Source organism: Anastrepha ludens, chromosome 2 (genome assembly GCF_028408465.1).
Source record: "Anastrepha ludens isolate Willacy chromosome 2, idAnaLude1.1, whole genome shotgun sequence".
Classification (NCBI taxonomy): domain Eukaryota; kingdom Metazoa; phylum Arthropoda; class Insecta; order Diptera; family Tephritidae; genus Anastrepha; species Anastrepha ludens.
Genome location: NC_071498.1, coordinates 14,766,694 through 14,782,879, shown reverse-complemented (window position 1 = coordinate 14,782,879; position 16,186 = coordinate 14,766,694). Strand labels below are relative to the sequence as shown.

At 35.4% G+C, this 16,186-nt stretch overlaps 1 protein-coding gene across 1 annotated transcript; it reads left to right on the top strand.

Moving 5' to 3' along the window:
* Positions 1–4,139: 4,139 nt before the first annotated feature.
* Positions 4,140–10,666, top strand: LOC128855244 (piggyBac transposable element-derived protein 4-like). The gene is made up of 3 exons (XM_054089971.1): positions 4,140–4,178; positions 4,256–5,249; positions 10,514–10,666. Exons 2-3 carry the CDS (start codon positions 4,305–4,307, stop codon positions 10,664–10,666), a joined length of 1,098 nt encoding a protein of 365 aa, XP_053945946.1. The 5' UTR covers positions 4,140–4,178; positions 4,256–4,304.
* Positions 10,667–16,186: the final 5,520 nt, after the last annotated feature.

The window sequence follows — 16,186 nt, the reverse complement described above, 5'->3', positions numbered from 1 at the left end:
TGGAGGATATTTACAGATTTACCAAAGAATCTGGAAAATTCTCACAGGACTAACTATCTCTATTTCTGCCTCTATTCTTTCCTATCTCTTTCTCTGATACTTTTCTCCTTCCCTCCTTGACTATCTACCCCCTTTCCAGAGCTTTAGACACAATGGGCTCCTTAGCCTGAGTGTTTTAGGAGCCACCAAATCTCCTGGTGCTCCTTGGCTCGACCGTTTCAAATTCAACTCCTAAAATTCGCGAACGGTACGCGCATCTTGAGTGATGCACATTTTCGCTAAATAGGACTCTGATCTGGTATCGCTTTGGACTAAAATGGTCACTGCGTGGCTTACGCCAGCCAGAATAATCTAAACCTCAACTGACACTAAGCAAAATAGCTGTATGGGACACTGAGCAAAAAACAATTTTTTTTGTATAAATTAATCATACAAAAGGTGGTTAAGTTTCAAGAGCCGGTGTTGATTTTGAATAAATTACAATTTTTCTAAAAAAAATATTCTCGTTTCTCTTCATTATCACAATACTGGTATGGCTCAATTAAGCATGGAATAAAATATTGGCCAAATAGGTTCGGAGGCATACCTCCATCCGATGGTCCGAATTTTCGATGACGCTGAGGCATAATTGAGGTTCTATGCCGTTAATGTGCCGAATCATCTCGTCCTTTAGCTCTTGAATTGTTGCTGACTTATCGACGTACATCTTTTTTTTTAAATAACCCCAAAGAAAGAAGTCCAACGGTGTCAAACCACATGATCTCGGCGGCCAATTGACATCGCCGCGCCGTGAGATTATTCGGACATCAAATTTTTTGCGCAAAATAGACATTACTTCGTTAGCTGTGTGACAAGTGGCACCGTCCTGTTGAAACCACATATCGTCCACATCCACATCTTCCAGTTCGGGCCATAAAAAGTTCGTTATCATCTCACGTCAGCGAACACTGTAACTGCCTGACCGGCCTCATTTTGGAATAAATACGGCCCAATGATGGCGCCGGCCCATAAACCGCACCAAACAGTCACTCTTTGTGGGTGCATTGGTTTTTCGGCAATCACTCTTGGATTATCATTCGCACAAATGCGGCAATTCTGCTTAAGGACGAATCCACTGAGGCGAAAATGTGCCTCACGAAGTGCGCGATATGCTTTTGGATATGAACGCCCGTTTTCATAATAAGCCTGAATAACTTTAACGCATTGCTCAATTGTGTATCTTTCCATAATTAAAATTGAATTAGTATGGAATTGAAAAGTGTCAAATGAAATGCAGAAAAAAATTTTACGTTTAGGTGTGGTTCACATTCAACATCGGCCCTTGAAATTTAAATGAAATGAGACTTTCAGCTATTAGTCCATAGATGTCGCTAGGATTATTTTTAAACCTTCCCAAATGTCTTGTTTTTTTCGCCTGTCATCTGTCAATAATATTCATTTCATTGTTTGTTACGTTTCATACAACAATGCATTTTTGTCGCTCTTAAAAGTGTCGAATTTCGTGCCTTCATATTTAAATATATTTTTTAGTAATTAATCGAAAATTTTTTCTCACTGATAAATATTTTTGTTTTTTTTATAAACAATTTAAGGGGACAGATACCTGTCAAATTTCGGAAAAAAAAATTGTTTTCATAAAATGTTAATATAATCCTCAAAGAATATGTAAAAAAAATTTTAGAACGTAAATTTAAGTATTTCTTATATGTATTATAGATCGTCAACCTTGACGACTCTGTTCTTTGCGTTCGAGCCCTGGGAGAGGTATAATAGCGTTGTATTCAAACTTTAGACGCGTTTTTCTCAAAACTGTATTTTTCGAATTGGCGTACACGATAACTCGAAAAGTTTTTGACCGATCTCTCAGAAATTTTGCACACATCTTTTGTATGATACTACTTTTAAGGTGAATTTATTGTAAAGTTTTCGAAAAATAATTTTTTCGAAGCAAAGATAGTAGGAAAATTCGCCCCAAAATTCATTTTTTTAAGCATTTTATTCCGCGATTTTTTTCATTTGTTTTTTTTTTATTCAAATAGAAATTGTGACATTAATAAACAAAAAATTGTACGTTTTTTTGTATTCAGGTCACTGACGCCGAGGCTACAATGCCCGCCGATTTAAAAGCCCCGTTGCGACCTTCATGGAAGAATTGAGTGTACATTCTCCATTTTTAATGATTAAAATAAAGAAAAGAAATTTTATATTATTTTAATGTATAAATAAACTGTATGCCGATTTTGAAAAAAATATATTGACTTTTTCATTTTAAATCATTTGAATGAAAATCAGGGAAAATATGGCCGTTTACAGGTATCTTTCCCCTTAAGGTCGAAATTTTGGTCAAAAATCAATTATCAATTTTGTCAAACGAATTTATTTTGCTTATTCCTTCGATTAGTTACTGGATTTAACAGTACTTTAACGAAGTCTATTTGTTTTTTTCAATCTCATAGGATCCCCCGCCAAACGTGTTTTTTGAGAGGAGCTCCCGGAGATTAGCTATAGCCCCCTTTCCAAATAAATATGTTTACTAATACTAAGTCTTAAATACAGTCAGAAGATGGTATATGTGTACAAATTTTTAGATCAATAAATTGAAAAGTTTTCTTAGAAAAAATTCTGAATATATATAAACCCATCAATGTCTTTTCAAAATGATCGCCAAAAACTTCCGCCTTTCAGTGTCATTTTTGAACACAATCTGTTGGGTTTTTTAAAAGGATGGTTTTGCACAGTTGGTCTGTTTGGATATTTTGTATATTGCAACAAAGAATAATCAGTGTCTTTTTCCACTGTTAGTCCCTCTTTTGATTGACTATTAATCCTATTGCGGCAAAATAAGTTGGACTGAACTGAATACGGGTTCTAAGAGACACTTATTGCGCACGCTTTAAAGTCATTGCGATTTGTGGTAGGATTCATTTTTAATGGCAATCAATGAGTTTATCAGTTCAGTCAGTATACACAGCATGAAATATTGCTGGAAGATTCTCAAAGCCAAAAATTGCAGCTCGGTATGTAAACTTCCAACCGCTTGTTGACTTCAATATGATTAAAATATGTATTAGTAATTTTTAGAATGCATGATTTTATGGTCATCAATTAGGCCTTCCAAAAAATAGCTTAACTGAAAATTAATGCTTTTAAAAGTAATGAAAATCTATAAAGTTAAATGGTTTTGCGGTTAGCTAATAAATTACCTGAGTTTCCCACTTTTTCATAAATTTCAATTCACTTAAATTTTCAAAATCTGATAAGCAAACAATAACTTTCCCTCATGAGTTGATTCACAGCAAATTTGTCAACTTAGCATTTTAAAGGCCATTAAACAAATGCCTCTTTTGGAAAATATTATAAATACATCTAAGAAGGAAGCTCTTATATGAACACATACATGCATACATATGTGAGGGGCGCTCTTGCAGTTATATGAGCACACACATGCGTGTTATTTACATGTATGCAATTTCAGTATAAAATACGCCTTTCGCATCTTTGGTTTATCATAAATAAGTCACATTTGTTTGCTTATAATTAATATACTTAGTAGATAAGCCGCATAAATGTCACACAAATCATAATCTTCCTCAATGGCAAAGCAAGAAATTCAAAATAAATATATTTCGGTATACTCAAATAGTATGCATACATACAAAGATGTGTACATAAATACAGACACTGGTGGACAGAATTGAAGAACATAATGCCTTTGTGTAGATTTATTAATTTTTTTTTTGTCCTACAAACTTTAATTGCAAATTTACCAAACCTTGAAAATGTTTATTCAACTTCATTCAAAAAACCCTATTCATAGTAGCATTTTGTAATGCATTATTTTGAAACCAAACACAAAAATATCAAAGTTTAAAGAAATAAAATAAAACGTAAAATAGCTAATAATTTTAATGCCCCCCATAGGCGACAAAACCTAAAATAATACTTTTTAAACCAAAGTAGTTATAGTGTCATAAAGTCGTTGGCTATATCTGCATGGTGCCATTGTCTAACACTATTTTTTTAACCCTGCTCCGTCATCCTTCGACAAAATGACTACGCGCGATTTTATTTTAAAATTAAAACCGGTTTTTTTAGATTGTTTTGATCTGATTTTTCTGATAGCGTTAGTTGGTTAGAAGCTGTTGGTGGACGAAGACGTACAGCAAACAACGCACATTGTAAGTATTTTTTTTTTTCGCTTATAATTTTTTGCCGTAGTCAAAATGACGAAAGATGACGTTTGTGTAACTTCCAGTTTTGACGGGGTACTTTTTTAGTACGAATAATTTTATCGTAACTCTAAAATGGCTAATCAACAATCACTAACAGATAAACAAATTGAGAAATTTCTCTCTTGTTGTGATAGCAACGATGAATTTGAAAGCGATGACAGTGAAATAGGTTGTGACACAGAAGTTGAGGAAGAGGATTTCGTTGCAAACACCAGCTCATCAGATGAAGCAACTGATGAGGATGAAGATAACGTTATTACATGTGAGAAAACTATACTTCGAGGGAAAAATGGTCATAAATGGTCATCAGTTAAAGGTACAACTCATCATTATGGGCTAAATATCGTACATAAAAGTCGAGGGCCTACCCGTCAGTGTAAAAACATAATTGATCCGATCGACTGTTTCAAACTGTTCATAACAGGAGATATCGTCGACGAAGTTGTAAAGTGGACAAATGTTGAAATAAATCAACGCCAATCAATCTTACTAGCAAATACGGATCAGACACAACGGCGTAACACAAATGCAAATGAAATATATGCAGTTATGGGTATATTGGTGTTGACCGCTGTTAAAAAAGATCAGCATTTATCTGTGGAGGAATTATTTGACAGGTGTTATTCTGGATCCATCTACGCAAGCGTTCTCACCAAAGCCAGATTTCAATTTCTTATGTCCTGCCTACGGTTCGACGATAAATCTCTGCGCCTGCAATTAGTGGGTGATGAATTCGCACCCATCAGAAAAATATGGGAAATATTTGTAAAAAAATGCAGGGAAAATTACAGTCCTGGTCCATACCTTACAGTGGACGAACAGCTTTTGGCTTTCCGAGGCAAGTGCAGTTTCAAGATGTATATCCCGAATAAGCCTGCCAAATATGGAATTAAAATGGTGATGTTATGTGATAGTGGAACCAAGTATATGGTGGACGCAATTCCATATTTGGGCAAACATTCGAACAATACTACAATGCCTCTTGGAGAGTTCTATGTGAAAGAGCTTACGAAAACTGTACATGGCTCAAACCGAAATATTACAATGGACAACTGGTTCACTTCAATACCTCTGGCAAAATCATTAGGGCAGATCCCATACAATTTGACAATTGTTGGCACTCTTCGGTCAAATAAAAGAGAAATTTCCAGTTCAGCTAAAAGAAAAAAAGGGTCGTAAGTGCGGTTCGGCCATGTTTTGCTACGACAGCAACTTAACATTGTTATCGTATAAGCCGAAGCCAAACAAAATGGTTTATCTTTTATCCTCATGTAACGAACAGGGCACTATCAATTCCAATACAAATAAACCCAACATGGTGGAGTTTTATAATAGTACCAAAGGAGGAGTTGATACATTCGATCAGATGTGCAGTGTTATGAGCTGTTCAAGAAAAACTAACAGATGGCCATTATGTCAATTTTTCGGAATTTTAAACATAGCTTTCATTAATTCATATATAATTTATACCCATAATGTGTTTCAAGGTGGTCAAAAGCCACTAAATCGCGTTAATTTTATGAAAAAACTGTTTGCGGAACTCATAAAAGAGCAACTAAAGGACAGGCTTGTTATGCCAACAATAACATCCACTGTGAGAAATGATATCGAGAATCAGCTTGAAATAAATAAATCTACAGAATCTGAAAACAAAATACCAAAAAGTTCAACTGGAAAAAGAAAAATATGCGCAGTTTGTCCTTCTGCTAAACGAAGAATGACAAACGTCGTTTGTGCAAAGTGCAAGAAAAGGCTGTGCGGCGAGCACAAAATAGAAGTTTGTGACTCATGCTTTATATGAAATAATTTATCTTAAAACTAATGTTTCTTTTTTAGTTTAATGTATTATCTATAAGAAACTATAAGACTTAATGGATAAAAATGTGATTTATTTTTTATTTGAAATGTTATATAATAAGTTGTTTAAAAAACCATGCCAATTGAAAGAAGGCTATTCAACGTTAATTTTACGCCAAAAAAATAATAAAATTTTATGAGTTTCGTTAAATATTAATTTTAAAGTATCTAAATAAAAATAACAAATCAATTTTTATACCTATTTTTGTTGACAACTTTTTTTAAAGCTTTTTAAAATACATCGTAGTCAAAATGACGAAGGATGACGTTAGTGTACAATAAATAAGGATAACGTTCTAGGGTTAATATTAGGTGCGCATCTAAGTTCCCGCTATTTGTCAATAGATGCCGCCAGTAGTGTGTGCTAGTTGATTCTAACATAATCTAAACGTCATAACCCAAGCTTAGACATGTGGGAAACAAACTGATTCGACATATTTAGTGGTTTTATTTTGCTTTTATGCCGAATAATCGTCATTTGCGGGAAGTGTTGATTTTCCTATTTCAGTTGAAAAAAACGGCAGCTGAAGCTTGGGTGGGACCAAGTTGGTGTTATTTATTATGAACTGTTAAAAGCAGGCGAACCCATTACTGAAGATAGGTATCGGCTTCAATTAATGCGATTGAGCCGAGCACTGCGCAATCATAAAAACTCATAAATGGTGTCAAAATTTATTTCAAAGAGTATTTGCTGTGTAATAAAAAAATGTGAATAAAACATGATGAATGCATAAGAAATCGTTCTTCCATTACTCAAAAACTAGTCCTAAGGTGAGGTAAGGCTATGGTGTTGCCCATGCGATGGCCCTCGTCGCTTGTTGAACCATAATAATAAAAATAATTTCGTATCTATAATGCACCCATGGTCACTCCTCGACCTAAAAGATCTTTTGTATCCCACTACATGTTTTAGAAGTAGTTAATACTAATCCCATTAACCACCACTGCCACCATTAAATGTATTACATCAGGTATTATTTAACCTAGGTGCTCCCTGCCTCAAGTTGAGAATAGGTTGAAAGCCAAATTCTTTCAGTAAAATTACAAATTTAAGAATATCTGAAGTCTTGATTTCTTTCGGACCCATTTGATCTCGATGAAAGATGTGTCTTTGATTGTATTTACCAAAGCATTTCACATTCACAGAAGATATGCTCTGTGGTTTCAGCATCCTCCAGACGAGTCTACACTCGGTCTCATTCCCAATGCGAATTTTTGAGAGATGGTTGTTTAAGTAATAGTAATCAGTCAGAAATCCAACTCTTTTCCTTATGTCTACTTAACGCATTTTCCTATCGTAGGTAAAAGATATTATACGCGTTTTTGCCTAAGGGGTCCCGGTGGTCTAGAGCTCGAAAATTTAGGGTATTTTCAGAATTTTTTTTTACAATAAAAAAATGAAAAACGATATTCAAAGTGTTTAGGCTTTTTATATAACTTCTTTTATATACAAAAATTAAAAAACAAATATATTTTTTTTATTCTAATGATCTTAAAAATGGCGCTGAAGTCAACCCCCGGGAAAAATTGCACTTGGACGGTGTTGTCCATTTTAGCTCTTCTATTTATCTGAAACACAAAAACCAAAAATTATTAATCAGTATGACTGCACCTATGTTCCGCTACCAGAATAAAAAAAAAAAATGGCAAAAAGCACCGTTTTGAATTTGACACTCTAAAATCAGGGTTTTTTCAGTTTGTTAATCAAAAAAATACTAAATAATTGAAATAATAATGTGATTCTATTACGGTGGAAAGGAAAGCTATTGATGTTCTGAACAACATATTAAAATTTCAGCCGATTGAATAGTTTTTTTTTTTTTTTTTTTGACAACACCAGGCCGGAATAGTTGTTTCAAGTTAAATGAGTTTAAAGTTTGAGGCACAGGATCGCGCGGACCACTCTCTATCTAGTCAGTATATTTTTAAGATACTATACTTCTGAAATATCGAAAAAGAAAAAATCGATCTTATGAAATTTCTAGACTACCGGGCCCCCTTAAAGGAGTTCTTGTGTGTCTTCCTACTGGGTAATTTTTTTAGCATTTTTCCAACTATTTACCCTGCATTTAGCTTCTGCCGAGTTGATAACACAGGATGGTTCTGGACCGTGAAAATCTGCTGCCTACCCCCCTAAGCGTGTCTGGCTATACCACTGTGAGTGTAAAAGGGAGAAAGACAGGAAACTAGTATTGTATTCAACAATATAAACAATTTTACTAGAAAAAAACTCTTAAAAAAATTACACTTAAACAAAATTAAAAAAAAAATATTTTTTTTTAATATGTTAATATATTTTTTATATAGTTATATAGAAGTTATGTGGTATGAAAATCGACAAACCCAATTTTATTATTAGTTTACTATGTTTCATTATTTGGCGCAAAAACACGCCGAGCAACCCTCGTATGTAACTTACGGTACTTGTTCCCGTTTGCCTACCCAGTAATAGATCTTCCGCCTTAAAATAACATTTTAATGTTAATGGAAATGTGTTTAATTTGCAAAAATTATAAACCCTCCGATGGGCTGATTAATTTTGCGCCACCTATTACATTTCGAAAAGATTATTTTAAAGTAACTTGAAAATTCAGCTGTGTACTGATTGGCAAAGGCTTTTTTTTTAATGTGAAAGTTGGTTATAGGTTCAGCTGTACTTAAAATTCGGCAGAAGGGTGAAATACTGATGAACTGGCCTTCGACGCAACCCGTTTTTCTTTTCATTTTACTTAGCTTTTTCTTTTATTTTGAAATACGAATGTAGCTACCTAATTTAGGTTTTCAGTTCTCTATTAGAATCACGCAATCCACAATGTCTTAGGGGTTCTTCTTGTTATAGAGAAAGCGCTTCCAAATTGAGTTCAGTGATAGTTGGTAATTAGTCTGTTAAGCTGAAAGAACTGGCTTTGTAATGAAGGGGAAGTCACTCACACACCTTTATTTGCTTCTTCTTCACTACTCTCTACCCACACTCTCAAAGCTAAGCACTAATAATTGGTGCTATTATAAATACTATTAAAATATTTTTTTTTCAATAAAAGTATTAAAATATTGGATGTTTTTTTAAGAGGTAAACTCAAAAAGTTAATATAAAACAGATATATTGAAGGAACTATTTTTTTTTTATAATCATGGCTTTTTTTAATAGGATATCCGACATGTTTATATCCGCCACGGCTACGACTTACTTGGCCCACCCGATCAGTTCAATTTTTGATGACTTTTATCAATAAATCAGCCCATCTGGCGGGAATGGTGTCTTGAATATTGTAATAAATCTATTGTTAAGCAAGGCAAATGTCGTCGATGTTTAGTTGATTAGGTTAGGTTAGGTTGACCTGGCTGGCTGAAAGCCATTACATAGATCTATTGATCCTTAGTGTTACCAGATGGAGCTACACCCTTACGTTTCTTTCTAGTAGACATCTTGCGATACGTCTGCGTCTTTTGCAAATCTAAGCAAACTTTGGAGCTCTATCCCCGAGAGGTTTTCTAACTTCTCATATTGTGAAGCTCCTAAGCATTTTAATCAGGTTGTAGCTAATGCAGGACAAGAACATAAAAGGTGTTCTAGCGATTCCCTATCTTCGAGTTCATTGCAAAACCTGCAGCTTTCATTGTTTGTAATTTCCATCTTGTATGCGTGCGACGCTAGCAAATTGTGGCCTGTCAGCATGCCTACGATAGTTCTGCTTTCTTTTCTAGACAGTGGTAGTACGAATCGGACGTATTTATGTGCACTCTGCGTACATATGATTTTCGCGGCTCTGCAAGTGGCTAGATTATTCCACCTCCTATCTATCCGTATTTGCATGTCAGCAGCGATGTCTTTGTACACCGTATTTAAAGGTTTCAGTATGTCGTTTTCCGGTTCGAATTTTCTGTAAACAGCGCTCTTGGCAATCTCATCTACAATTTCGTTTCCTGCAATGCCCTTATGTCCGGGTACCCATTAGATATGCAACCGTCTGTCTGCGGCTAATCTCTCTATGGCTTCCCTGCTTTTTAGAACATTTTTAGATGAAATTTCATATGAGTTTATTGGCTTTATCGCAGCTTGGCTGTCAACGTATATATATAGTATATTTTGGAGTTGCTTGGTTCCTTTGCGATTGCTATTTCTGCAGCCGTAAATACTTTCTACCGCAAAGACTTCTGCTTGAAAGATACTGCAGTGGTCAGGAAGCTTAAATGGCTGCCTGGTGCCTAGTTTTGCGCAATGGATCTCTGCTCCTACTCCGTCTACCACTTTCGAGCCATTGGTAAATATATTAAGAGCATTTGGTTTAGGCTTCATTCCTCTTTTCCACCCCTCTTCTCCTATTGTTGTTAGGAATTTCTTCACCCTATTGCATTTCGGAGTCATATAGTCCGTTTGGACCTTATAACTAATGCCTATTGAGCTATGTCCGATTGTTTTACAGGTAAATTCGCCTGTCGCGCTGAGTCTTACGGCGAATTTAGCTGCTAGGCATTCCGCCGCAATATCAATCGGTGACAAGTTGAGTATTCTTTCAAGCGCTGCCGTTGGAGTAGATCTCAATACACCTGTTGTACTAAGGGCACCAAAACGTTGAATAATTTCCAGAGGCTTTTTATATGTCAGTTTTCTTAGCGCAGTCCACCACACCAGCGCGCCGTATAGTAATACCTGTATTGGCTTTACTATAGCTGAGTAGCACCAATACATTATAGCACGAGATAGACCCCATGTAACTTCCAGCATCTTTTTACATGCTTATAGTGCGTTGCTGGCCTTTTTCTTCCTCTCTTATATATTATACTTTCATGATAGTTTACTATCCAAAATTACTCCAAGGTACTTTGTGTGGTTTTTAAGAGTGAGTTCCACGTCGTTTAGCTTCGCGGGTTGCCTTCTTGTAGAAAGTATCATATCCGTTTTATCAGCATTTACCCCTAGGCCTGCCTGTTTTGTCCATTAGTGCACTGCTGTTGATTAATTTTGCTAAAGAAATGTGGACCGATGATGCAGTTAGTGCTCTATGAACTTCACTATTTTTTTTTTGTTTTCAATGTAAATTTCCACAATTCGGAGGCGTTGTTCTAGCTTTAAACGATTGATGATGACTTGCCAAACCTTATTCAACAGAAGTGCCAACAAAATTTGCCACGCTCAGTTGTTAATTTTCTTCCATCAAATTTTTATTTCGGGCCTTTTTATCGGAGTTTATAGACAAATTTCGTGAGCACACTTTTACATATCATTTCATTTTACTAAAATGAAGCGCAAATTTGAAGCAGCTCAAAGTCACGTTAGTTTTGACGTAATAACGTCTTATAAGTCGATGTAGCCGGCTGCACGCACCGAAAAATGCGGCGCTATCTTGCTCATGCGTCGTTACCTTGCTTGAACGGCAAGCGAGAGCGAGGAACGAACGACAAAGGAGCACAATCGGCCCCCGCGTTCGGCCACGTTCGACATCTGGCGCTCTCCTACTTGAGTGAGAGAGTGCATATGCCTTCTTCCTGTGTGCATGGTAATGAATCATTTCTCTGTTGGAGATGAAAGGAAAAGTAGGAAATGAAACGGAGTGTTTCGAGTGTTATGTGTCTTGAAAAAGTCAAATCGATGATGGTGCCTTTTAGTGTTGTTGACTTATTAACGTCTGATGCACAATCGAAATTGCACATATCTTTCATGAATTTGATAAATTTTTCGTAATTTTTCACGTTTGTGTAAATGTAACTTGATCAATTCCATTGCGATTCCATTTACCTCCTTCTCTATATCCATACAAACTATCTATCAAACAAATAAAATTAAAATTTTCTTTTGAAAAATGCAACCATTACATTAGTATTTTCTTATGACGTTGTCACGTTAAACTATCGTCAGTAAACCGACTTTACAGACAACCTCTTTTTTTATTTATTTTTTACTGGTGATCTTGTGAATTTTTTCCGCATAAAAACAAAAAAATGAACATAAAGCAAAGCGAGTTTTGAGCAGCTTCAAACTAGTTATTGCTATCGATAGTTCTCAGATAGATAGATAGATAGATAAAATAATTGAGAAATGCCTGTATATATCAATTAATATTTTCTCATGCGTTAAACTGCACTTCCACTGTAATAGTCCTGCACTCCGTTATATTTATCTTATCCTGTCTCAAAATTCATCATATTTGCAACACAATGCATCACTTACATACATACATATTTACATGTTTGCTCAATGTTGTTGATAATTTATCTATGCATCTACATTTTATGCAGCTGTCATAAATTGTATTCTCCTAAGTGGTTAACGATGTTATAAAAACGATAAGGACGCATCACACGAGGCCATGAACAAAAACACCTGTACTAAAGCAAACAAGCCCATATATGAGCACACAAAGGGACACATGCACACATAGTTCCTTAAGCACTTCAATGAAAGGTAAACAGCGTAAAGCTTACCAGCGCAAGGACGTTACATGCCAGAGCCACAACAAACAGCTGAGCTTACACACAGTCGGCGACGTTGGTACGGTGAGGATGGCGGCGATACGAGCAAAAGCAACGGTTATTGAAAGAGTTGGAGCGTGTGGAGAGACAGTTGTATGTATGTGTGTTATAAGCGAAAGACGGTTAGTGGTGGCATAGCAAGAAAATAAGGAAGCAGAGGCACTAACAGTAATGCACATATTCTCTTAACCAATCAATGTGACTTTGTATGTAAATGCACACAACCTCCAGCGAATTTCTCTATTTGTCACTTTTGTTTTGCTGCTGTAAACATATGTTCACACATTAGTATACTTAGTATATATGTGTGTATGTATGTAAAGCTAAATTTTTAACGTAAATGCAGGCAAACAAAACGAAATTGAGTTGCTGATCAGAACTTAGCTTTCATTTTTGATCTTTTGCCATTTCGTTTTGCCCTTTCGGAGAATTTTTCTTGTAGTCTTACATACTCGTATTTGCTGTCTGTTCAACTGTTTACCAAGTTGTTGGTGTACAATTCTCGTATCCGATTGTCTGTTGTCTGCTAAAGGTATTAAATTTAACTTCTCTATTGTGCATATGTATAAGTTTTGTCATATACATACAAAGGAATAAATGCCCAACGAACCATTTTCTTTGAAATCTGCTTGAATTGCATTTGATGTGAAGTGGCTTTCTCAAATCTGCAATGTTAATTGGGTGCTTCACCTGGCCAAATCGATTATATATATATAATTGGCGCGTATACCCTTTTTGGGTGTTTGGCCGAGCTCCTCCTCGTATTTGTGGTGCGCGCCTTGATGTTGTTCCACAAATTGAGGGACCTACAGTTTCAAGCTGACTCCGAATGGCAGATATTTTTTTGAGGAGTTTTTTCATGGCAGAAACACACTCGGAGGTTTGCCATTGCCTGCCAAGGGGCGACCGCTATTAGAAAAATGTTTTTCTTAAATTTGGTGTTTTCACCGGGATTCGAACCGACGTTCTCTCTGTGAATTCCGAATGCTAGTCGCGCACCAACCCATTCGCCTACGGCGGCCGATTAACTACATATTTAATTATATAAAAATTCTAATATCAAAGCACTTGTTTAGCTCCTAACGAAAATGACAAAATCTTTTTATTAAAATCTTATCTCTTAAGCCAATCTGATTAACTCCGGACTACTTATATAATGTATTTAACACATGGTCTGAAAAGTCCCGGGCCTAACAAAGAAAACACGTTTTTTTCGTTCAAATTTGCTTTTTTCATCAACATAATTTCCAATAAAAACAACGCAATCATTCTAGAACCGCAGTAACACTTTAATACCACTTTTGTAGAACGATTTATTTTTTGCCTCGAAATAGGCCTCAGTTTCAGCGACAAAATCTTCATCCGAGCGAAATTCCTTACCGGCGAGCATTTTTTTAGGTCTGCGAATAGCCAGTAAACGCTGGGGAGCGAAATTTGGCGAATAAGGTGGATGTAGGATACGTTCTTGTTTTTGGTTAACAGTGAGGAAACGCAGCTCTCAGTTTAAACAGAGCTTTGCCTATTGATATTGAAGTTTATGCTGGGCAAATTTCATGGACTGGTTTTTATTGGATAAAAAAAAATGGCCTGTGTTTTATCAGCAAACTTGTGCGACTAAAATATGCCGAGATCATCAGCATACAGTACCTGGTCATTGACTTATGACCGATGATAAAAATTACATATTTATGGCTTTGAGAGCGATTAAAAAGCAACGGTTTTAGAGCATTTAAAAAATTTGTTTTTATTAAGAGCTTCTTGACATTTTTGCATTAAAAATATTTATTTTAAACTAATATTTCGTGGCTCCTCCACTTGCTGTGAAGACGGCAGCAATTCGTTGAGTCATACTGGCTACGCACTGTGTTATCTTCATCTTAAGCTGTTGTATTGTGGTATTATTCCGCTGGTATACCGCCGATTTGAGGTATGCCCAACAGTTTTCCATGGGGTTAAAGTCCGGTGAATTGACCATGGCCATGCCAAAACCATTATTTCCATTAAATTCAGACAATTCATGCTCATCCCGCATGTGTGACATGGAGCTCCATCTTGCATTAAGGTGCATTCGTCTCTCGGACACTTCAGGGTTTCTAAATATGGCATGAAAACGTTTTCCAGCACCTCCACGTACTGGTGATCCTTTTCTAAACGTCGCAGGCCAATTGACCGGAAATACTTAAAAACATCTAAGAACAGGTTAAAAACCCCTTAATACCCTTTTTTATTTGGAAACGCCCAAATTAGATTGAAAATTTTACCTGATATTTATAGTTTTCAGAAAAAATGCCATCTGTCATAATTCAATGGCCAGGTACTGTACATGGCGTAGTGACAGTTATCGAACTTACGCACGTCAGGCACATAAATATTGAACAAGTTATGTCCTAAACTTGATCCTTGAGGGACACCAGCTTGTACTTCCGTTAGGTCAGAAAATTCATTATTTACACAGACGCAGAAGGTAAATTCCACCTAAAACGGCCCCATGCAGAAAAAAATTAATTTAGTTGTTTTTAGTTAAATTCAGTCAAATAATGTCTGCCAGAGAATAATATATATGGGAAAATCAAAAACTATATTTTTGCCTTAAGTTTAATAAGTTTGGCAACACTGTGAACTTCGCCTATACTGAAAAGTGAGTTTACATTCTTTTTACGATGTGTCTTTATTTTACATTTTCTTGTTCTTCCTTTATGACTATTGACAAAACCCCGTTATATTTGAATATAATATGCTTGCTTCCATTCTTTCAAAGTTTCGATATGGTTCATTGTAAAATAAAATTTTTATCCATTTTTTTTAAATTGAAAAAGTTCAGTTAAACTGGTACTGTACATTATAATCACTTGATACTTTGCAATGATAACAAAGTATGCGTAGTAAATAGTTTGGTAACATTTTACTAATTTTTTATTCGCGTTTTGGCAATTCAGTAATATAAAATACTTGGTCACACCCGTCACATAAACGCGAGTTGCTTGTTTTTTAATGGATTCGAAAACCAGAAAGCGAGAACAAAGGAAAAAACTTAAAAACAATAAAGAAAAATATGAACTGCATTTGGCTTTAGAGAGAACAAGAGATAAAAAAAGAAGAGATGCCAGAAAAATTACAATGGATGGAGCGACGTTGGAAGAAAAAAGGAGAAAAGATAAAGAAAGAAAGCGAAAGAGTAGACAACGCAAAAAGGATGAGCAGAAAGTATCAAGTGTTTTGAATACATCTGAAATTGGTAGCTTCAAATCACGTCGTGAGAAAATCCTGCCTCGTAGTCCATCGAAAAGAATTGCTGTTATTAAGCAACTCGCTAAAGACGTTCCCTTAAAATCTATAATGCCATCAGTAAGTACAAGAGTGAAAACTCCGATTAACGATATTGACAAAATCAAAAGCTTTTATTTACGGGATAAAGCTCGCCTATCAGGCTACTTTTTAAAAAACAAAATTCTTCCCTAATTTTTGTTAAGTTTTTGTATTGAAAAACATTTTATTTTTTGAGAGTTGGAGAATTTAACTATAATATAATATAAAAAAAATATTTCATCAAATTGTTTTTATAAGCCAATTATGTACTTATTAAATTAACACTTAGGGAGGTTGAATTAGTTTTAAAGGTGACACAC

Bases quoted from the DNA above. Each gene is read 5' to 3' on its own strand.
- LOC128855244 (XM_054089971.1), top strand. From the start codon at position 4,305: ATGGCTAATCAACAATCACTAACAGATAAACAAATTGAGAAATTTCTC. The intron at 5,250-10,513 runs GTACATGGCTCA...ATTGTTTTACAG, and splicing joins TGAAAGAGCTTACGAAAACT to GTAAATTCGCCTGTCGCGCT.